The sequence below is a fragment of the Lipophrys pholis genome, assembly GCF_963383615.2.
Source record: "Lipophrys pholis genome assembly, chromosome: 17".
NCBI classification, from domain to species: Eukaryota; Metazoa; Chordata; class Actinopteri; order Blenniiformes; family Blenniidae; genus Lipophrys; species Lipophrys pholis.
Window position 1 is genome coordinate 12,238,120 of NC_137643.1, and position 25,248 is coordinate 12,263,367.

Consider the following 25,248-nt stretch of genomic DNA (forward strand, 5'->3'; position numbering starts at 1 on the left):
ACAGGTAAAAGCTGTGTCGTGCATTTGGCAGTAAATCTATGTATAATAATATTTGCAAAAGCTTTTTCTTTCTTTTTTTTCCAGAATTGCTCAGAATTAAATAGGTGCTTCAACTTCTTCTGATATTGGTCTGCTTGAAATAAAGAATAGAGGTAACTAAGACACCACGTTTACATAAATGATACATTTCAGTGACAATAAACTTACATATGACTAAAATACAGAATCAGAGACAGCCAAATGAGGGAGCAGTTTAATGTGGCTGAGTGAAGCGGGTTTTGGAAGACGACAACAACCCCCTGCCCAACACAATTAACTCCATTTTGTGGATGGAATATCCATCTGAGAAGGGTAGTAGAAAAGATGTACTTTGTTTTTTTGCAGCCATGCAATTTCTCTGTATGTAATTGAATGAGCAGATAATGACAGCAGTCTGACTGCTCACAAAGAAACATGGAGATGTCAATTATAAGCTCTTTACCTCCAATTCACCCGGGTGTGTATGCACTCTGATGCCTTTGCATGTTGGTGTTTGTGTGTGTCTGTGTCGACGTGTATGTATGTGTTTGTGTATTTTGGTGTCAGTGTACTCATTCGGCTATAGCTCTTTGATGCAGTGATCAATGTTTCTCTGAGGCCTGGTTCAATAAAGCATTAGATTTCCCCCTAAAGACATCCTGCCAACAGAACTTCATTAGAGCAGCGCGTACACATTTGAAGAGGGACGGAAATAAAAAACAAAAACATCGCACATATTGTATGCAGGCACACACACCTCTTTCTAATTGTCGTGTGTTTACAGGCTGTCACCATGAGGATTGAAGAAGATCATGGGTGAGCTTGTCTGCTTGGACCATTTTATTTTCCTTCTGTAGCCACTGAAGAGCGCTACAGTATCTGCTATCTTTGATCTAACCTGAAAGGGCCGACATGGTCTTTCTGAAGACAAGAACAAAAAAGCTCCATCAGACTTGATCAAACAAAATGGAAAAAGGTTCAACTTTATTTCTTTTATTAAACTGTTTTGTTTAGTTTTTTGCCAATGATGGCCAGGGAATGTTGTGGGTCTTCTGGCAATTACAGTCTGCTTTGGGATGGGAAATACAGCTGGTCGCATTATATTTGCAATATTATTATTTACCACACCACAGTATATTAAACTGTTTATATTGGACAGGCGTATTTTTTATCATGTCTGCAACATTACATGAACGTTCAGATGCACACAAGTAGAATCAGTGCAAGTTTGTTTGTACTGCCAAAAGTCAGTACACCGATAAGACTTGACTCACTATTACTTCTTACATTAGGGGGGCTGCACCAATTGAAGTCCTCTGCTTTTTCCAACTGAACCTCCGCTTCGTTGTCTCATGCATCCATCTCCCTCTTTCCTGCCTCTTTTCGTCTCTTATCTCTTCCTGCAGCCACTCCTCTCCATACTATTAATTAAAATGTGTGTGTGTGTGTGTGTGTGTGTGTGTGTGTGTGTGTGTGTGTGTGTGTGTGTGTGTGTGTGTGTGTGTGTGTGTGTGTGTGTGTGTGTGTGTGTGTGTACGTACATCAGGCTTCAGTATTAATTAAAGGTGTGAATACTAATTGGTCAGATCAATAACAGGTCGTTAGGCCTCGGGGGCTGACAGCCAATAGGAAATCGTTATGTGTCTGACATCACTGTCACTCTGCTAAAGCTGCTCTGCACTGTGACACGGGCATACACACCTTCACTTATACACACATTTTTTACACTTGCACTTCTATTATCTGGAAATTTAGGTTCAACTTTAAGGGATGTGAAAGAGACAGACAGCGAAGGCGGGAGATTGGAAAGTGAAGAGGTTAGCGAGCCAGAAGTAGCAAACTGGATAGATACAAAATTACAGTATGTCCCGAAAACTAAATCGATATCCATTAGGAAAGGCAGAAGACAGAGGGAGGGAAGTAAATAGTTTCAAAAAAGGAATAGACACCACGGCTGTCGTTGAACAGAACTGGGTAAGTGAGTGTGTTGTCTCAGAATACCCTTTTTTGTGCTGATCAATACCAGAGGAACCTTTCTCCCCCCCAACCATGTTCACACACTTTCTTGTTACAGCTCTTCCTTCATGTTTCACTGCATCTCCCTCCTTTTGCCTATTGCACTTTTCAGATAGATTAACATTAAACTTTGGAAGAGAAGAGAAGAAAACAGAACAGCAGACAAATTGGAGAGAACTGATTGTCTGAAGGGATACATACATGTTTCTCTAAAGCTGACAGACAGTTAACTCAATTTGCCACCTTTCCACTAGGGAAAGCCTGGTTTTGTATGAAAATACACACATAATGAACTTATACAAAACTATTAATATAAATTAACTAGTGTTGTCTTTATTGTTGCAACAGCACTAAAAGTAACTAAAATACAATTGTTTAAAATTACATAAATCATAGATGTCGAGTTCTGTAGATGATGAATTATGTAAGTTTAAGATACCCAGAAACGGTGATACATGATGATGTGCTGTCAGAAGAAATATGTGATGTAATGAACTTTGCTGTTTTTCAAGGGTCACAGGCGGGGCTTCACATACTTGAAGTATCCTTAGACAGACCTGAGACCAATCGAGCAGACATTGGAGTGCTAGGCAAGGTTAATGATGTTAAGTGGTATATAAAAGATTAACTGGTAACCAAAGTACAGATTACTGCCTGTAGAGACCATCCACGTCAATGTGAGTGAGTGTCTGTTTCTGTCACTGGTGACTGACAAAGTCTGATATCTTCTGGGTTTCTTTATGAATTGTATGTGGCATTATACGCGTGTGCATCTGTGTATGCATGTGTGTATAGGTATGTATTTCCACTGTGGGAAATATAAATGGCTTAAACACCTTTAATGTAAATCTCAGTTTGGGTTAGGTAATGGTTACTATAGCGTGTGTGTGTGTGTGTGTGTGTGTGTGTGCGTGTGTGTGTGTGTGTGTGTGTGTGTGTGTAAAGAGGATCATCACAGCGTTGATAGCATCTGTATGTGTTGCCTGGTTGCACAGTTGAGCACAGTCGAGGTGAGCTGGCTACCTAGCTTTGTGCCAGCGTGGGTGTGATTGCTAATAGCTGTGGTTACTGTAGCATGTCTTATTAAATTTAACATCAAGAGACCCCCTGGAAGGCTGACTGACAGATACCACGACACATAAACCCACACACACACAATTTAAAGCCACCAAGCTCACCTAAACTACGAGGCTAACCAACCAACACAGACACAGCTGAGTAGTAATTCTAACTGCTGATTTATAGATTATAGGGAGTGTAACTCACAGCATGTCATTTTCATTACAGCTTTTGATTGAAAGTGTCACTTCTTTGATAAAATACATACACCACTTTTGATGAATAAATGAATCAATAAAAAATATAGTAGCTCATTAACAGATTGATCATGGTCCACAACCCACATGAATGGCTTGTTTTCCTCATCAAAACTAATGCCTTTTATGAAAGATTAGGATAATCCTGAATTAACAGGACATAGCTTTTGGGAAACGCACTACTCTCGGAACTGTTGTTCGCATGAGATGAAATGGACACAAGGGTTTGTACAGTGACATCTCTCTTAACAGAAAAGCTGATCAATAAAAGCACAATGAGTTGAATATTGTTAAACATTTTATAATTACACCAGGCCGTGTTGATGTAACAATATTGAAATGATTTGCACTGTTGCTGCACGGCAAGATGACCCATGTTTAATACTGGGCCCTGTGCATCAGTGACGAGTTCAAATGTTCTTCCTGTGCGCCTGTATGGATTCTCTCATGGTACTCCCAGTTCCTACAAGAGCACAACCTTGTTAGGTTGATTGATGATATAAATCAGTCGAAATACATGGAAGGATATGGTTCCTGTCCGTGTTCTGTGTTCGCTGCAAGCAGAATTCCGTATGGTCATAAAGAACTTGTAGATGAGCAGCAGCTGGAGTAATACCACTGATGAGTTATGGGGGCATCGTGCAGTATTAAACAAACAAAGAAGATAATATAACTCGGAAGACAACAGAAATAACATTCCCTATGAGGAAAGTCTGAGCAAATGTGTGCGTCGATACAAGTAAATCTACAACACTACCTCACCTTTACAGCAGGACAAAGACATTTGTGAACAGTCCATAAATATCTTCACTTGCAAATTGAAGACACAGGACAATGGATTAGCACCCACAGACCAGATTGTAAACACCACTCGGAACACAAATACTTAATTCAGCAATTTCAAACATGTTTTATCGATGTTGGGATTAGAAAGGTTTCTAACATGAAGCAAGCAACGTTCACAGCATCGTGAGGGACAGATGGGGGTATGGAAACGCACGTATCAATTTACCTGTGTAAAAGAAGCCTATCTGGGCCATTAGGGGATTAGGTGTCTCCCTTCATTTGCCCTGAGCTGGACTGGCAACGTGCTGAGAGTGCACCCTACCTTTTTCTCATTGTCAGTGGAAATCTTGTAACTGTGTTGGATAAAGCAATGATCAATATCAAATTGTATACCGTAATGACAGCACATACTGAATGTGGAGGAGAGTGAGGTGAGGCGCATGCTCTGGACTGTCAATCCGAGAAACGCGAATGGATCCGACGGCGTGCCTGAATGGGTACTGAAGGACTGTGCAGATCATCTGGCCGGAGTCTTCACAAGGATCTTGAACCAGTTTTTCCCAGTACACCGCCCCTTCATATATGAAATCCTCCATCATAGTCCCACTGCCAAAGAAATCGCACATCACGAATCTTGAGGACTACCGGCTAGCTACACTCACCCCCCGTGGTGATGAAGTGCTTTGAAAAACTGGTACGGGGTCATACCACATTGTTCCTCCCTCTGACCTTTAACCGACATCAGTTTGCTTAGAGGGCAAGCAGGTCCACAGAAGATGCGGTAGTTACGGCCCTCCATGCTGGACTGTCCCACCTGGAGCAGCAGGGGAGATATGTGCAGCTGATTTTTGTCATCCGTGACTTTCGGATTACAAAAGGCAACGTAATGCCTCTATACATTGGTGGGGAGTGTGTGGAGAGGGTGGCTGACTCCTGGGAGTCCACATCGAGGAGGGCCTGACCAGGAGTGTGAACACCACTGGAATGCTCAAAAAGACCCAGCAGAGACTACACTTCCTGAGGGTGTTGAGCATGAACAGCACCCCACAGAGACTGCTGGTGTCATTCTATCAGTGTACCATCCAGAGCATTTTAACATACTGTATTAATGTGTGGTACAGCAGCTGTACAGCTGCACAGAGGAAAGCCCTCCAGAGGGTCATCAGAATGGCACAGAAGATGGTCAGCTGCCCTCCCCAAACACCAGAAGAACTGCACAGTTCCCGCTGCCGCAAAAAAGCTCACAATATTATATTGGACAGTTCACACCCGGGACATTCCCTGTTTGAACTGCTGCCATCAGGGAAAAGTTACAGAGCATTAAAAACAATAAACACAATAAAACTTTTTTCCCAATGCAATCACTTTACTTAACACAACACAAAACAACTGATGTGCTATGAAATGTATGCTTGTGTGTGTCTCAGTGATGAGTATCTGTTTTGATGCCTTTTTTTTTTTTTTACAGTTTTCATTTATAGATTTATTGATTGATTTGATTTTATTGTACGTATTTGTTCCAATGACAATAAACACTGTATTCTATTCTATTAAAATGCTGTAATTTTGAATTTGTTTTGCATAAATGCACAGTGCGCTGAAACATAATTTAGTTGTGCATGTTTCCCAAGTTGATGCAGCAATATTGATACATTTGTGATATGTTGTGTAGCCGTATTGTCCCGAAAATGTAGTAGAGGGAATTACTTTGATATGTTTTCATTTCATTACTTAAGACAAAAAGAACTAAATTGTGCATACGGTCTCTTCACTGATTAGGAATTTCAAGTTGAAGTAACAATATAACAAAAGGCTTAGTTACTTGTTTATCAGTGCTACAGCTTGCAGAAATCGAAATTTCAGTCATTTGAGTAATCCAACAAACATACTTCCACCTGTAACCCTTTGCTGTTTGAATATGAGGTCACTTTCATTAACATGAATCATCTTATGTGGACTCCTTTGACTTGAGATCTTCCGAAACGAAACTAGTTGCACAGTTTTTCCATACTTCCTGCTTCTCTCCGAATAAACAATTACAATCCTCTAAGAATTTGGGAAGTGAAATAACACAATCTGCTGATAGATTAGTGCACAGGCACTGGAGAATACAGCACTGATAGTCATTTCAACAATTAATTAGATGATAAAACATGGAGAGAAAAATCCCTTGGAAGACCCTTAAATAATGGAATCTGCTGATGGGGAGTAGCTGGGAGAGGTTAGACACCGCTCCGTCGATGTTTCTTATCACTCTTCTTGAAATGGTGATACACTCGGTAAAATTGTCTTTGATTGGCCGAGAGTGATGAGGGACACGCTCTGTCTGAACGCCGTCTTGGAGTGCGGATTGACTCACGGTGTCAGGATCTGCCATGTCAGCACGACCCTGTACATTTTGTGGTTATGTTAATCAGGTGACATTCCTCCTGGCTTGGCAGGAGAAGCTGATTGGATGGGCCGAGGTGGAGACCCTGAAGGGAGGCCATTTGATTGGTTGGCTGATATAAAGCTGAATAATGGACTGACATTGGCCAGGTGGCCATATCATTTTTAAGAAGTGCTCACATTCACGCAAACACACACGCATGGCGCACAACCCACACATACACACATTTCCACAGACTCGCACGCAAACACACACCGATATTAAATGTGTACCACGATCGACTATATTTTAGTTAGGTAGCCAGTGGTCGTCTGACAGACCTGAATATCAAATCAATACATCATTTGATGTAATTTCTATCCTGTCCCAGTGCAGAAGCGTTTGGCAGCTATTCCCTGTAATTCCATCATAAAGGTGTTTAATACCATCCAGATATAAGGTCAATATATCATTTACTGGCCTCTTTTTTTTTTTTTTAGGTCAAACCCTTATCGTGCCAACAAATTCACAGAAAGACTTTAACGAACTTTAATCTAATATATTTGTCCAATCTGACCATTTCTTGGACAATCTTTTAAGTGAGAGACCTATCATTTCCATGCAATTAAAAAAAATCTGAAGCTTCTGAACATAAAGGCCCAATAGAAGTCATGAGTTTTATCCAAGAATCACATCACTTTCTCATTTGGTGGACTTTTGCGCTGTCAGGCACTTACAGTATCCAGAAACTGAGACGTTTGGCAGACATTTTCTGTAATTACATTATCCAGACATCAAATTGATACACTGTGTGGCTGTCGTTGAAGGCTCGGCACTGACAGATTTGGCAGCCATTTTGTACTGTACCATTATATAATTATATAGAATGATGCAACTAATAAGCTTATCTTGCTTGTTTCTGACAACAGTCAACCTTGTGGAGTCTCATTGCTTCTGGTAACATTTTCACATGAGTCATGAACAAAACACAATTGGGATTACAAACCAACAGTAAATATTTAAAAGAAGGAAGCAAGACAGCTCATATGTTGAAATTCACAACTGCCAGGAATAGTTTTACAATGGTATAAATCCAAATAAATCTTGCAGTGAAATTAATTAGCAGCAAAATACTGTATATTCCTTAGTATAATGTCCTTAAATTACTAACTATTGAACTGTGTCACACAGCTGAGGTCGAATAAGTCAAATGTGAATAGAAAAACTGTTGAAAAAAAAAAAGCTGGCTTACCAACGAATAAAAATGCCTGCATCCAATAATAATAACACAAAAAAAATCTATAGGTACTAGGTGCATGTTATCTACTGTAAATAAAAGTATAGTGGGGTTTATATACTCAGATTACAGTAGAACTACTACGGCCAGCTGGACTAGCCCAAAACCTTCCCAATGATGCCTTGCTGTTTAGAGTGATTTCATGTATATTCGTTTACAGGACGGTACTTTAAATATTACACATGACTGAGATTCGCTACATCTTAGATTCTGTGTGTAAATTTGTGCTCCACTGATGTGCAAATGACACGTGACTGTGTGGCTCATTCAAAAATTCCCATTTTTTTCAAGGTTTTGACATTCAGTCCATTCAGTGGAATAATAGAATTAGGTAAATAGTGGCAAGGACTCAAAACCGTCCATATTTCCCTCCATTTTCATGGTTTTAGAAAATCTGCTCTCCACATCTGCTGTGTGTGTGTGTGTGTGTGTGTGTGTGTGTGTGTGTGTGTGTGTGTGTGTGTGTGTGTGTGTGTGTGTGTGTGTGTGTGTGTGTGTGTGTGTGTGTGTGTGTGTGTGTGTGTGTGTGTGTGTGTGTGTGTGTGTGTGTGCGTGTGATTGTTTTGATTGATGTCCCTGTGTTGCAGCTGACCTTGCAGGAGTTGGAAGAGCGAGGACTTGCATTCACAGTGGAGATAATGAACACACAGTTTTATACACAACCACACACACACGCACGGCGTTAAAGCATCATTGATCCATCCTCAAGTAAAAGGCATAGAGCACAATTACATTATTACTGGGAGCTCGCCTTCTTGTATCTTCTTCTATTCCTCTTTTTCTTCCAATCTCTTGTTGCCAGATTTGTTATTTTTTTTATTTCTCTTCTCCTCTCAGTCACACAATTCTTTTTCCCTCCAGTCTCCAATTTCTTCCTCTTTCTCTTCTCCTCACTGATTCTTGTTACCCTTCTGCCATATGCTCCTATTTCATCTTATTCTTTTCCTCGCTTCTCAAATCTCACATACTTCACAGTTGTCAGTCGTATACGCATGGGAATGTGTAGGACACATGGATATATAACGTAAACACACACACACACACACACACACACGGGCCTTGGTACCAGACTGTAAAACCACTTTTCTCCAGGGAAAGACCTGACATATTCCCTCTCATTTTAAATGTATGAACCGAGCCACAGTTGTGTGTGCAGGCACACACTCCCACATGTTTAGTTGTCCACCATGTATCTCGCGGGTGCTAAATATGTGGACGAGAAAAGAAAAAAAGAGGTCAATCATTTAAAAAAGTGGATTAAAAAAAAACTGTAGAAGCGGAGTAAGTCAACATATGCAATTACTGAATCTGAAATAAAATAAAAGTTTTGCATGAAGGGATTACAGCCTCACAACCTGGAAACTGCCGTCCTATAAAATATCACAACTTGCACTGACATAAGGTTATCGATGGGGCTATTATAGTGGCAAAATAACTTGTGTGTATCTTGATTGAGTGTGTTCTTCATTATTTGTATGATTGTAATGATATGAGTGCATTTGTAGAGATTGTGCAAGACATTTTCATGTGCACATCAAAAAATGTGAATGTAATGACGTTTGTACGTGTGTAATACAATTTGTGACAAAATTGAGTTTAGACGTTTAGGAGCAATACAACCTTAGTTAGAAACAAATCTGTCAATACATAACGACGTGTTTGTGTTGGTCCTGTTGTTGATCGAAAATGAGAATATTTTGTGGGATCTATAGATTATTTCTATTAGTTGTAATTCATTTATTTATCTTTTTTTTCCCCGCAATTACTTTAAACTTGCATGAATAAGGTCACCTTCTCTGTCTCACGATGCTATTAACCAGGAGTCAATGAATGAAGCTGGATTGCGGGAAGGTGAAAAAAGACTGACAGGAAAAGAGAAAGAACAGAGATGGACGGAGGGATGATAGATAGAGGAGTGGATATTGGCAGTCCCCTCAGGTCTCTTTGATAAAGATCAGAGCAGCCACAGCCAAAACCTCAATCACGCAAGCATGCACGCGCAGACGCACAAACACAACCACAAACACCGACGGCGTTTGTGCAGCACACGTCCACGATGCACGCCCTCGCTCGCATGCACAAACTTGACTTTTGCACTCCGATCATGTTCAAGTTAAAGAGACCACAGCCCCAATCAATGAACTGAGGGCTGATAAGAGATCAAAAAAAACCAAGAGAAACAAATGGAGGGATGCTTATTCACTGCTCTCATCTAAAGGTGAATGTAAACACCAACTGAGGTTTACTGCAATTGCCTCTGTTGAATGTTGAGTGGGTTTTTTCAATATCAGCTGCACAACACTGACTATTTCATTCCAGTTGGTTTGGTTGTTCGGGTTTGGAGCAAACCAAATTCACTCAATTGTTCTCTTCTTGTATCCTCACCAAAACTGTTTTGAATTGAAAAAAAATGTTTGCCCAGTGTTTGTGATGTCTTTGTGAAAATTTTCAGACAGAGCCATAATCAAGGAATTTATTGCACAATCTCCGGAGAGCTCCCAAAGTATTTCATACCACAACAGATATCCCACTTTCACTTTGCCATGAAAGTTTGTTGAAGACTTCATCACAATGATGTCAATCGAACATCTCCACTACAAAAAAAAACTAAAAAACAAAAGCCTTTATAACGCCATTGTCTGGTCTCCTCGAATAACACCAAACATGATTTCAAAGGAATTAAAAGTAAGCCTTAACCGAATTTAAAATAAAACATCATCATTTGAATGCAATCAGGTAGAAAAATGGGTTTAATATGTATTATAACTCTGTATTTGCAGGAAGGAAGAAGTTCGAGGTAAGAGGAGTACAAGCAGAAGGTCACTGATTTGGCTGCACACTTGTGTGACAGAGTACTCGCTATGATAATATGATGGACAAATGCCCAGATGGAGACGGGTCATTCGATGCCACTGACATCTGGCCAGTGAGAGCTCCCAAAGTGTTTAACCAGCTGCCATCAACCTCCATGTTTTTGTACAAAATATCTCCCCAAATCCTCCCTGCCCCACCCCAGAAATGATACAGGGGTGGACAAACGGTGCAACTTGTTACGGCTGAACCAAAGCCACATTCACACTCCTCTTGTGTCTGATTGCGCACGTCTACTCTTCACTCATGATGCGCATCCATCCATCCATCCATCCAGAACCATGAGAAAAATCGGACCCCTCTTGTGCTCAATTATTGTTACTGTTACTATTGGAATCATCTCTCTTTCACATTCACAAAAGCTGCCTCATCAGCTGATTGGATGAAACACGTCACATACATGTACTTTGAAATACACATATTTGATGTAAAGCCTCAGAGGTTGGTCAAGTGGGTCGGTGTCAAATGTATTTAGAGGTATGCAACTAATATGGTTGTTCGTTATAATTTAATTCCTCATTTATATCTGTCGCTGTTATGCTCACATTATATACCTCTCTGAAATGTGTTTTAATGAAATATATAAATAAATTAAAGTTTGCTCATTGTTTTACTATAATTGTTTCTCATTTAAAAAAGAAAAAGGCATGCTGTGAAAAGAAACATCCCACCAGTTCATTAAAAATCTCACTCTGATTATGTATCATTTAACTTGATGACTTGCATTTGCTAATGTATGTGGAAATCTGTTGTTTCCTCTTTTATTTATTGCGAGAAATAAATATTTTATGGACATGTTCCACCTTCAACCATTTTCCATTGAGTGTGCTTTCCTTTTATCTCACTCTTTTATATTTTATCACTCTTTGTTTATTCCTTCTCCCGAGGCCCAATGTAAACTCTCTCCGGTAAGTGTAAATGAAGGTAAAAGAAGAGTATTACTGTTAAACCTTAGGAGAGAAGGAAAACATGCAGTGTAGACAGTGGATGTGGAAGGGAGGGAATGCAGCAGCAGAGAAAGGTTTGGTGATGAGGGGTGAAAGGAAATCTCAGCTGACTTGTTAGTCACATGGCCGCATGTTCAAAGATGAAAAATGTGTTCTTCAGACCATGTTCTGAAAAAAAAAAATAAATAGAAAAAAGATCTCACTGGAGAGCTGTGCATTCACATGTGTCCCTCATGTCCATGTCTGTATGTGTCTGTTTCTCCACACATACCCACGCCTCTGGATAACGGGATGTGTCTCAATGTATATTGTATGAATGTGGGTAAAGCACATGCATGTTTGAGGTTAACATATTCCAATGTTATTTGGTATAATATGCCTCCGTCTATTGCAAGTGGTTACTCTCACATGCTCCAGAGATTGTGTTAAAAACAGGAAAATGCCTGCTTGGTTTACCATAACTTCTCTTTACAACACACAAACTAATCTTTAACGCTCTCTCATTGCGTCAAGAGCCAACTACAGGCCAGAGATGAGAAAATGAACTTGGAAATGTACTCACTATAAATACAATTCCATCTGTCGCCACAGACGTTTGAGAGTGTGACTGCAGCTGCTGCCACTTGATAGGAGCTGCTTACAATGGGAGATATGATGAATGGCCCTGTGGATGGATATAGGACTGAGGAAGAGGGTCACCAAAAACAGCCAAGCACCTGCTGAGTGAGAGGTAGCGGTGGTGATTAAGAGGGGGAGATGAGAGGGACAGAGAGGTGTTCAAGAGACTGTAAGAGATGTGCTGAGTGGGAGCACAGCCTCTGAAGTTGTTATAGAGTGAAATGTGGTCATCCACTAAGAGGACTATACAGTTTGGAAGAAATAAAATGAAATTTAATGTGCCAGTTGTGTCATAACTTAGGAGGTTTTGCTTTTTATAAAATTATTTGCATTATTTAGTTCAATGGTTTGAACCCCCCAAGACTGACAGGGAGACATGCTGCAAACCTTTTCTCCTATTTCTGATTTGCCAGAAGGTTACAGTGGGACCAATCCACAGACACAACAAAAGCAGGCACCTTCATAATAATAGCAGTGGGTGTTTTTTTATTGCGATTTTTGGTATTTACAAATCCATTTTTATTTATTTATTTATAATTTTTTTCAACGACTTGGGCAGCAGGCTTTAACTGTGACTTCTCCCCACAAGGAGGTGCTGGATCCCAGGTTGGGAAACAAAAAGGTCAAATGGGTTAAAATATAAATTTCACATCAGCTACCACAGAAGAAGAAAAATCCGACTTTATTAAAACCCTTTGGGGAAATGTCTTCACCGAATTGAACCATTGGTAGGCAGCCACACAGAGCAGCGCTCGGGGGGTGCAGGTGGGGGCCGAGGGTCTTGCTCAGAGACCCATGGTACATGTTGTTTTTGCACACACGGAGAACATGCAAACTACTGTAGTTGATCCCATGACCTTCTTGCTGTGAGCTGAGAGCGCTAACCACTGCGTCGCCATGCAGCACCCATACTGTTCCACGAAATTTAACAATTTCAACAAATGGAGTTCTCTTGAAAAAAAGGTGTGAAAACATGAACTGGAGACAGTATGAAAGAATTGACTACAATAAAGCACTATAGAAATATAATTTTAACTAACTCACTTAACAATGAGCCATAGCTGCACCTTGTATATTCCTTTTTTAACACACAAACTCATGTATACTTATCTATGTGGACAAAGATGGTACAATAGTTAAGTCCTATAAACAGGAAATAAGAATAAAACTGTTGCATTATAATGTATCTAATCTTAAATAATGTTGACATATTTTAGAAACAGAAACAGTATTTATAGTCCCAACATGAGGGGGAAAAAGGTGACAATTATCATATTTGGACCATTCTGCTCCTCAGATGGGAACAGATTATAAGGGCGCTCCAGGAATAAAAGACACAAAGAAAGTGGTGTGAAACTGAAAATAAATAGGGAACTTTTAAATAGCAATGTTCATATTATTGCAATTCTTTTTTTCTTTTTCTATATTGTTTTCAGCTCATGATTTCCTGGTTACAGTGACAAAAATAACATGACAAAAAAGGTCACATTTTATGCTACAATATGCGTGAGTGGAAATGAGTAAGCCAAATGTCGAGCATTTTAAAGACCGAGAAAATAGGAGCTGAGAAAAAGACTAATTCTTTGGCATCGATCACGCTGAGAAAGAACAGTATGTGCGTGCCTGTTTGTGCCTAAGTGCTATGATAATCTATGATTCCCTCTCATCAGCACAATATCAAACTGCCTCCGACATCACGTTAAATAATACATCACCGTGTTTCTCTCTGTGATTCACACGCACACGTGCACACGCACGCACATATAAGCAGACTCTATGGTATGTGCCTGAATTAGTCATGACCTGACAGCCTTCGGAGGAAGAAGAAGAAATGTTCAAGGAGTCCAACAATCACATCAAAGTGGATCTCATCGAGGAGGCAGCCAGGCTGGCGAGGATAAAGCCACGTTACTGTACCTTTGCACAGCCAAATGCAAAATTTCCTCCTTAACAGCAGTCGATGAATTCACTCTTTTCTCCACCTCATAAAATATATATGATGCAGACCTCTGGATTACTGTACTGGTATAGATGATCAGCATGATATCAAGTCAGATCTATCCGCATGTCCACAGGGTGCAAACGCAACAGGCAAACCACAGATGCCCAGACCCTTTTTCTCCTCATGCACATCCTCCAGAGCCTCCCCCGCTCCCGATGGAAGACTCCCAAGCCGTTCCTGGGCCAGGTGGGATATAAAAGCCCTGAAGCATCTTTTGGGTCTGCCCCAGGGTGTACTCTTAGTTTGATGCGCCTGGAACACATTCAATGTAAGATGTCCAGACGGCTTCCACATAAAAATTTCAAACGAGCCCCTTTTTGCATTTCCAACATTTATTCTGTCTCACTCCTGTTACCAAGAGGTTCACACAATTTCCCAAACCACACCTGCTTAAGTGTATAACAATCAATAATATATAAATAGCTAATAATGCCATACCGACCAATAATGTAATAACGCTGTCTATTTTAAATGTGACAAACTCAATAATGTCATAACTTTCCAATAGTGTAATAATACATAGATATGACTAAATTTCTTGAAAATATGTTTGTTATTTTGGTTTTTTTGCAGGTGTTTCACAGTTTGCGTCTCAAAAATAAGTGCAGTCGATTGCATTTTAATAATACTCATTCACTGAGGACACATTAAGCAGAATGCTGTCAATTGTGGTTGTAAAAAAAAAAATTGTATAACATTATTGACAAATTATTATATTATAGGCTTTATTACATTCAAAATTACCAGGTGTATTGCATTACATTGGCAGGTATTACATCATTGGCCATTTTTACATTATTGGTTGTTACAAGGTGAATTGTAATATTTGTTGACTAATTCAGATGGACAAAATGACAGTGAAAAAGCAGTTTTGTTAATCTTTTCTTAAATATTCCTTTGAGAAAATCCCCTCTCTCTCTCCTTACTATATCAGTGCTGCTTAAATCAGTGATAACAACTATATCTAACCTGTAGTCTCAGGGATCATGGAATTAATCCAAGCCAATTGTGGGTAAAGGGGTCATTCACACTGAGTACTTCTTACAGGTCTGTAAGTGCCGGAGCACCAACATACGCACAGGGAGAACATGAACAAACATAATCCTGGAACTGAACCACTATTCCCCGGCACAGGCCTGCAGCCCCATTGACCATATATTATATATGACTGTATATGACACTATACGTGACCCGATATATCTAATGTGTTTTGTTCCATGGCATCGGTTAATATTTCATCATTACAGTTCATTTTTTTATTATATTTGTTCTGTCATTTTGTGAGCTGTCACTGCACATTTGGTTAGTCAAATAAAATGTAGGGATAAAGTAAATAAAAATCGTATCTCTACTTATCTCATTTGATTTTATCTTATTTTAGAATACAGTCACAGAGGTCAACTAAATTCACTTCTCTGGAGAAAATAATGCTCTCTGAAGCTTTTTTTTATTTGAATTGATGATGTGTAAGTATCATGTCTCTATAAATAAACCAGGGATTTCTTGTATCATTACTCATAATAGTTTTACTGAAAATACGTTGTGATTGTAAACCTAGATCAACACATCCCCCCCTTGATTGATGATGAGCTGGTATTTTTACTCATTTATTGCAGAAGGGGGCATTATTGTGAAGCCAATACCTGCAGGAATCTGAAAGGGATAGACAGTAACGGATTAGGCAGAAGGATTACATGGACTATGGATGACTTGCCAAAAAAGTGCCTAAACCTGGGAGGATAATTCCTTCTCAGGAAAAAAACAAACAAAACAAAAAGCTCCTTTAATCTATATCTCTCCTGGCTGTGTGATATGGACATGACAGTGTGAGTATGGACAGGGGACAGACTGATCATCAGCATAATGTTGAACTCTTCCAAATGTCAAGTGTAACGCACACACAGACAGACAGACACACAGGGGTTGGTCAAACAACTGAATATGTCAGCAGTGGGAGCTCTTCAGATAAGTTTCATGGATGCCACCAATGAGAAAACCCTTTTTGCATCGCCTTCAAACACTGGCGCGCGCGCAGACACGCACGCATGTGTGTGCACACATAATCACAAACAATGAACATTGGCCAAGAAGCAAGTAGAAATGTGTGTCAGTGACTAAATCTGGGAATCTGGGACAACCGCTCCGACATACAAGTGGCACCAACACACACACACAAACACAGCATTTGTGGAGACTTAAACCCAGACACTTCAGCAATCAGTGATATTGTCATTATGAGGCAAACCAGACTCACACATCAACAAAATAAATACCCACCAATACACCAACCTACATAGAGACAGGCACAAAAGGCCCATCGAGGGATGTGGAAAGACACACACAGGAGCTTAAGCTGTGAATCATTTTCAAAAGCAAGCAGCTGCGACTAAATCTCTGGGTTTTATATGTTGGAAAAGGTATGCTCACATGTCTTTATTTGTCAGAAACAAATGGAGTTTAAAAACTTGGTAGAAACACCACTTTTGCTCAGTTTGTAATGTTTCACTGAAGAGGACACAGGTTGTTAGTTCCTTTGGGTGTATTTTTCTCTGGCTTCTAAATGTTAGAGAATGAGGAAATATATTATGTGAACAAAGGTCATGAAGTCCATGGACACACATACACATGGTTCCTGTGGTATTTATTAGAAAAAAAGAGCTGAGCTTATTTCATAGTTGCAGTCACATCTAAACTGTCTGTGGGGCATTTTGGTAACAATGACAAAGTGGATGTTGCACAGGAGGGATCAGGTGGGGCCATTTTAATATCACATGTCCTGCTGAGCTACTTTAACCTTATCTGGAGTCACACCTGCAAAATTTTTTTTTTTTTTTTTTACTACCTTCAGATTATTAATTACAGTTGAAATTAGCTTTGGTGCATTTAAAGGCAGTTTGTAGTTCAAAGTTACCAACCGCATATTGCAATTACGATCATAATCCAGCAATAGAAACATTGGCTACACAAATATAAAAGCCCTTTCAGCTGCTTTCAACAACAACAACATTCAAATTGATAATAAGATCTAAGCAATGACATTTCTAACCCCACTGGGTACAATTCACATATCAAAGCCACAAACGCAAATTATACAACAAATCGTAATAGATAATCCACAAATTATGGGACTATGTGAGCGTTAAATGTGGTTACATTTGCTGAAATACATAATTTACATGTTGTACTTCCTTTACGTGAAACATCCTACCACCTTGAAAGTCTTTTGGTTTTTACACAGCAAACATTTTGGGTTGCCATGGTAAATGATCGGGGGACATGAACGCATCCTGGTTTGCTGTAAGCCACAAAAGTGTGACAACATTCACCTGCACCAGACTCTGACACGCCAGCAAATAAAATGAATTCACCCACCAATGTCAATATGTTAACTGAGAGTAAAATGATTCATGACCATTGTAATTAAAAAACCCCACTACAAATTAACCAGAAAAAGCATTAGTTGTGGCTTTGACTTCAATACAGGAAAGAAGATCCCAAAAGGGAATATTCCCTCATGATTATAAATACAAGGTTAAAGTAAAATAATTACCTCATTCATTTTACATTGGAGACTAAGATGTTTGCATTGTACAGGTCTGATATCCAAAACGTTTGAATGCACAGTCGTGCAAACTAATCTTCTGACGAGATGCACCTAGGATTATATTTAACATACATCCAAAGCAACACACACTATCAATTTATCACTTTTACCACTATGCATATGGTGTTTTGATCGTGCAAAAATACTAGGGGTTTGTGCTAAAATATGAATGTGCAATGTGATAAACAAGATCTCACACATTGCCATTGTTTAGCATTGTGTCTGTTTGATGTGTTTAAAAAAAACCTTTGAGCGGACATGGCCTCTTCTCATTTTCATGTGAAGCAACTGGCTCTCCAAGGTTTTAGTTTGCAGGCTATATCATGAGATACACTCCTTACTGAACCCCAAAGTTTGACTTTGAGACAGATCTCTGATACTGTGCTGGTCGCTTTCCTTTCTTCATGGTATCACGTGTCATTATGTGTTTGTGGGAGTCATTCACTCAACCTGTGGTGAACGCAAGCAAACAGGGCCAGAAAAAAAATACAGTTTCCACCAGATTGTTGTAATAAACAAGATTTAAAGGACACAAACCCCTGATTGTAATTCTCACTGAACGTGTTGTTAGCCGTGCTGCTATTTTAAGTTGATAACCTGTAAAACACGGCAAAACTATCTCCGAATATATTTGCATGAAAATTTGATTTAGTGCGCTTTATGGAGGATCTGAGTAAATCAGTGTGAAAACAGAGGGAAGTTAATAGTTTGCACCAAAAGGGCACCGGGTCGGACTTTGGGCCATGCACCATAACTCTCCATCTTTGATACCAGTTGCATCCAGGTTGGAATTGCACCAGCTGGAGTCTCACCTGTCTGGCATTAGCTTCGAGGCAGAGTAGTTAGACACACTCTGAACAGATCACCCGTCGAGCTCAGGGAATTCACAGATGGGAAGATGGGAAAACACGCCATCTACAGCACCATGTAATCCAAGTTCAGTGTCAGAATCACAGCACTACCAAATAACTTAACGCCTTCTCCTTCAGCAAATCTACATTTCATCCATACACACACACACACAAACACACAAACATCGATCTACAGCTGTAGCATCACATGTTTCCAATCCAAACCTGCCAAGATATTGTGGTAGTCTTCATGCCATGTGCATTTCCAATCATTGTTTTCAACAAGCCTAAGGACCCAAGCAGCAGTGCTACATTATATATTGTTGGGATGATATGCGTGGGCTATGTAAATAAATAGGAGCTATATAACTGCATAATTGCATGCTTATTTGTTCTGTCACTTGTCTCTCCGAGTGTGTGAGTGCCCGTGGTGAACCGTTTTATGCTCTTTTGTTTTATGCACCGGAACAAACTGCCTTGTTGGGAACATCAAAGTTTTCTAATCTAAATCTAATCTGAAATCTTTAATGCACACAGGACATGGTGTTGAGACACAGTGAGTTCTGATTTTAATCATTACTTCAGCCATTTATATCTCCTCTTTCATCTGTGAATATGGCACCGCGGTGTTTGTTCAGGCCCTAAAGGAAGGAGAGCGACAGAAACTACCGCTTCTCCACTCTTCGAGGCAAGCTTAATTTTTCTTTTCTTATTGTAAATATGACGCTATTTTCAAAAACCAATATGACAAGGTTAATTAAAGGTCTTTGGAATTCTTCATGTTTTGGGGTGTTTACAAAAAAAAAATAAAAAATATGTTGGGGACATTTTATCCGTTTCATGCTGAAAATCAGGTGGAGCTGCCGAGCCCATCACAGAGAAAGCACACGCACACGCGCACGCACACACACACACACACACACACACAAACACACTTAGTGATATATCAAGTGATTTCTTTCTGAATCATCACCAAATCATATAATTTTTTGTTACGACGCTTCTTTGTTGTGGCATTTAAAAAAAAAAAAAAGAAATGTATGGAATGGCACGTGTATGTCAAATATCAATAATAGTTGCTTTAACTAAAGCACACAGAGGTGCATCACTTCTTCTAGCTCTATCCACGATAAGTCGTCTGATTATCCTTAATACCGCCAACCGACAGTCCAACATGACCAGTGGGATATTAACTGACATTTAGAAGTCAGGGCCAATATCAATTTACATTGATCATCTTCTTGAACTATAGGGGTGAGCACTGAGACAGGAACACTATACGGAAAACAGACACACAAAAGTCAATAACGACGGAGACTTGCTGACCTTCATAGTTGAGTTTGAATCCATGTGCAGAGACGGCGAAATCACTGGTCAACCTCAAAGAGAAGACATTTCCTGTACTGGTGACAGGGGCAGGAACCTGGAACCCTGTCAATCTGCAGAAACACACAATGCATTGACATTATTACGACCAAACAAAAGAAACAGAGTATAGATCATACATAGCACATGCCTAGCAGATTCTAAGTAATTTCTAAATGTTAATAAGAAGACCCCAAAAACACACGGTGAGCTGACCAAAGTGGGAAAAAAGCTGCCCGAACAATTAAGAAAAAAAAACATAACAAAAAAAAAAAAAAAAAAAAACTCTGGGCCAGAGAAAGGGCATAGAGACTTCTCCAGGATTTAATCAAAAACTTCCCATGAGTTCTTAATGAAAATCTAAAGACACAGTGGAGTCAAAGGTCAATGCAGTCAAGTCTTTTTCTTCAAAGGAGAAGATAAATCCAAGCTGAATGAAGTCGAAAGCCGAGGATCACTTGTTCAAAAGATCATTTAAGATCTTTTACTGAGATGAAAAGCAGTGCATTCAGAAGATTTTCCTCGAGCATGTGTGGGATCAAATGTCGAATGGCACAAATTTGGTCCACTTTCTTCCACGCATATTGATATGTGACAGGTATTAGGAGTTATGGTCGGATTTTGCGCCTGTTAATACAACTCTTATGCACCTGCAAAACATTTCTTTGGACTCACAGCATCACTAAATGTGAACACAAATCTTCAGTGGATCTGCATTACCATTCTGTTCTGCAGAGCTCATGATTGCATTTACTTTTTAATCAACATTTTCTATCCATAGGGAATTTTCTCTAATGACCCAAGTTATTTTTCACAATCCGAATGATCCCGCTTTGTTACAACGTAACATATCCGCAGTGGTGGTAAATACTAAAACACCTGTGCTTTATTTTCCTATTTCTTTATTTCACTTCTCCTATGTACACTTGAGCATGCATATCTATATTTTCTGCTATTTACATTCATCAATCTGACGTTTTACTTTATTCCCCTTTATAAGCATGATTTAGAGTTGAAGTAAAAAGCATCAAATATTTTAACAGTTATTCACACTGAGGCTGCAAAAGTCAATGAATTTAAAAGCTAGGAAGTTATATTGATAGTAGCTGAATGCCAATACTTCCTGTTACCAGTGAAAAAAGACCTCTGGTCTCTAAGTCCCTAACAGAATAAAAAAATAAAATACAAGTTAAATTTTGATTATTGAGTAGTGATGATCAATCACGTTATGTATAAACAATGTTTGTGGATTAAGTATACACAAACACAATGTATATGACTTAAACATTGTGTGATGCAGGCTTTTTTCCTTACATCAATAATCCTTACTTCTACGTTTATGATTATGTTCGCCTGTTGTGCCAGCTTGTAATTCAGCTGAAACAACAAATATTTAATGTGTTTGGTTCATATCAAATATACAAACAATTGCTGCTCATATTTTCAGTCAACATTTGCTCAGTAATTTGAATCATCAATACCACGTCCTGGCACGTCCGGAGGCAAAACATGAGCACATCTCTATTTCTCCCAAATATATTTTTATGAAAAAAAAAGAAAAGAAAAGAAAAAAAAAAGTTGTGCTGCAAACCTCAATGCTCAACTCAACTCGACGGGGGGAGAAATAATAAATCAGGCCAAAAGATCAAAGTGAGTCATGGTCAGCTAACCAGCAATGCTGAGATGTGTTCAGATCAGTAAACAATAAAACAAGAGTCAAGTGGGGAGGCTGGGCTGCCTTTAATCTGCAGTCCACAGACTTGCCCTGAAAAAACAACAAAAAAAACAACAACAACGCACGCTCAAACACAACTGCACCAGGTGGCACTTCAGCTTTTAGGTCCCTTGAATTAAATGAGAGGATGCTGGGAGGAGGAATAGGAGGCCAGCTCTGTTTCACATGTGGTAAAGAGCCAAACTGGGCTCCTGCCACTGCGACATTTTCTTTTGTCCTGCAGCTACCTTTTTTTTTTTTCGGTTTAATTTCACATCCCTCCTTCCTCCCATTTCCTCTCTTCCTCAATCTTTTCGTCTTCTTCCCCTAAAATTAAAAATACCCAAACTCATTTGTTTTCTGGCTCTTTTCAAACTTTTGCTACCCTTTAACTCTATTTAACCCCCCCCCCCCACCATTGCTCATCCTACTCCTCTTGGTGGCGTGTCTTTGCAACTCTTCTAATTCACTATGCACCTTTCATGTATTTTCGTCTTGCATGAATGAATGAATGAATGGTCTATTTCGGTGACAGTAGCAGTGCAAAAGATTACATTTTTCAGTTTATAGTGCTTAAAAGTTCACACAAAATATCTGTAGCCGAAATGGGTATAGGCTGAAGCCAAGGCTTATTTTTGCCTACCCCTTAAAAACCCATAAAGTTACCCATCGTTTAGTTTTGATTTCTGTCCCTCACTCTTATTTTTGATAGTCCTTAGACATTTCTCGAGGTGGTATTCACAATACTCGCAGAGGACTGTTGCGTTTCTCTGTTTTCTTGTTTGTTTTCATAATCAGAACAAAACTGATCATATGACATGAAACCAATATAATTTGTGTTGAAGTTGTGAGGAACATTATATGTTGTCATTGAAAGTTTTTACTTAAAATATAAGTCATTCTGGATCATCCTTGGGAAAGGTTAGTTTTACATCACCATCCATTTTAAAGCTTTTACTTTGTCCCCACTGCATGCTTTAGCAAAGTGTGTTTTCTTTGACACGCTCATTTCTGAATCAGTCTACTGAGTACACTTAAGACTCCCCGATGACAAATTTAGTTTTATACTTATATCGTCATATAGATCCCCCCCCCCACCAACAACACCTTCACCATTACGATGTAAAAAAATGACTTGTGCTTGAGAACATCTTTACAACAATACTTCTTTGTTAAACCTTTACTCAAGCAAATGATATCAACCAGCAGTTCTATTTTTTAACAAAGACATTACTTGTACTTAAACAAAAAAGGGCGAACCTAATCAATACTTGAAAAATATCAGAAATCCCTTTATAAGACTTAAAAGTCAGTGTTGTCACAGCAACAATTGCTTATTATAATCTAAAAAGTAATCTAATACTATGATGTTTGAGTGTGACCTCAATCAAGAAATGCATTTTTTTGCATAATGAATTCACTGTTGTTGTTTTTTTGTTTTTTTTCTGAAAACATTCATATAATGTTGTGACTTGCTTTAATATTTGTATTCTCGTGTTCCATGCCTGCATTCATCTCGATTGCATTTAATTTACAAAGCTTTCAATCAGGAAAAACAACCTCAGTGTCTCAAAGAGCGTGTCCTCCTCCAGCCCCCTATCTGTCCGTCCTCTTTCATCTCTTTCCTCTGCTTTTATCCTCCATTTTGGATCAGCTTTCACCTCTCATCAAATATTATCATCTGTCCTGTTTCATTTTCTTCCTTTTTTCTTCTTTCTTACTCATTGTCTACCCTCATTTTTTTTTCCAATCTTTTCTCAATCTCTCCTTTGTTATTTCGTTATTTGCTGTCTTTAATTGATGAGACTTTTATTCTATTATTTTATTTTAAGGTCAGTAATCACCCCATCCATGCACCTTTCTGGTCCTCCTAGCAGTCCTTCACATGTTTTTTTTTCTTTTTTTTTTTCTCTGGCAGGCTTCATCAATTTGCTTTTCCCTGCTTTCAGTTTCCCTGCTCTCATTTGCTTGCCCCTACATTGCATGTTGATTTTCATTTCTCAGCTGACTTACCCCGTTTCTATTCCTTTGTTCCCTCTTATCGAGGCCAATAGCACTCAAATCACAAATGGTAGCCACTCGCACTCAAAATAATAATAATAATAAAAAAAAAAAACATGCTCTTTAATCTTTTGCTCCATTCCTAATGTATGTCTTTTTCTGTATTCCTGTCCCTGCTGCCTTCCTATTTTAGGTCATTTTCTGATCTCATCTTCACTTTTTAAGTCCTCCTTTGTCTTTGTCCTTTTGCTATTTGCTTTGCACTGTTATTTCACTGGCCTTTATGACCTCGTTTCTCTCTTTGTTACTCATCTCATTACGCTGTTTTTCACTCTGCAGCCGGTGCGCAGTCGGAACGACAACATGGAATATTTTATAATGATGCATATAGTGATGCGACCATGCTTAAAATCAACAGGAAATCTGTTGCGCTACTATGAACAGTATGGCAATAAAACACAAGCCTGTGTGTGGTAATGTGTGATCTGTGTGAGGCTGAGATAGTTTATGATGAAGGTTTTTCTTCCTCCAGTGGTTGAGTCACTGTTGGTTTGGAACCATTGATGGCCCATGTAATTTTGTAAAATGATATGTGAAGAAATTTAAGTGTGACCCACTTTACAAAAAAAATTAAAAAATCAAGATTATTAAAAAGAAAAGTGTATTCAGTTGTATGTTTGCGTGTGGTAAATTCTTTATCATTGTACTACCAAAGCCCAGTAAGAAAAAAACACAACTATTATTGTTTCTATTGTAGAGTAACTTTTGAATAAGTTGCTACTAAATATATTTAAACTTTAGATTACCTGTTAGTGTGTTTTAAGGTACTTGTGTGCAGGTTTTCAATGTTTCACTTTAACTTGCAGCGACCACTACAATGCTCATGTAAAGAAAAAGAAAAAATACCTTGATCTCAAAGGGACTTTCGATTCAAATAAAGGTCCAATAGAAAAAAAAATAAGAAAAAACAATATATTACTTGCATTATCTACCGTAGTAGGAAAGTAGGTTCAGAAAGATATGTCAAAAAAGCCCGTCTGAAAGAAGAGAATAAAACTCTCTAAATTCTAAATAATGTTCAGATTTGTGGAATGTCAAGGAGCTTCATAAGAAAGAAAGAAAGAAAGAAAATAAAAACTCATAAAAACTTTCAACCCTTCCTTTTTTCTCCAGTATCTTATTTGCAGTGCTTCACTCTGGCAGAAACAAACTTTTAGCACATATGCACACCCACCACACTCTATTTCCTGTGTAACCATTCATCTCGGGGTTTATGTGCTTGCAGATTTATGAGGTAAAACCAAAATTCTCTCACAGAGATCGGAAGAACGAAAGATTCGAGGGTGTCAGCCAGGCATTCAAGGTCTGTTCCAGTGGAGGTAGGTGTGTGTGTGTAATGTAACGAGTGAAATCTCATGTGAATAATGAAGTGGTTAATATCAGCAGAGCTCTCTCTCTCTCTCTCTCTCTCTCT

General features: G+C 39.0%; 1 protein-coding gene across 1 annotated transcript in view; it reads right to left on the reverse strand.

The window, feature by feature from the left end:
• LOC308122805 (CUB and sushi domain-containing protein 3-like) overlaps positions 1–25,248 on the reverse strand; it is a gene marked incomplete at both ends in the record, with an annotated part of 358,715 nt that overhangs the window by 223,096 nt on the left and 110,371 nt on the right. Inside the window, one exon of the mRNA XM_080484894.1 lies at positions 20,021–20,133. Coding sequence (XP_080341020.1) covers positions 20,021–20,133 — 113 coding nt within the window. The remainder of the gene's footprint in view (positions 1–20,020; positions 20,134–25,248) is intronic.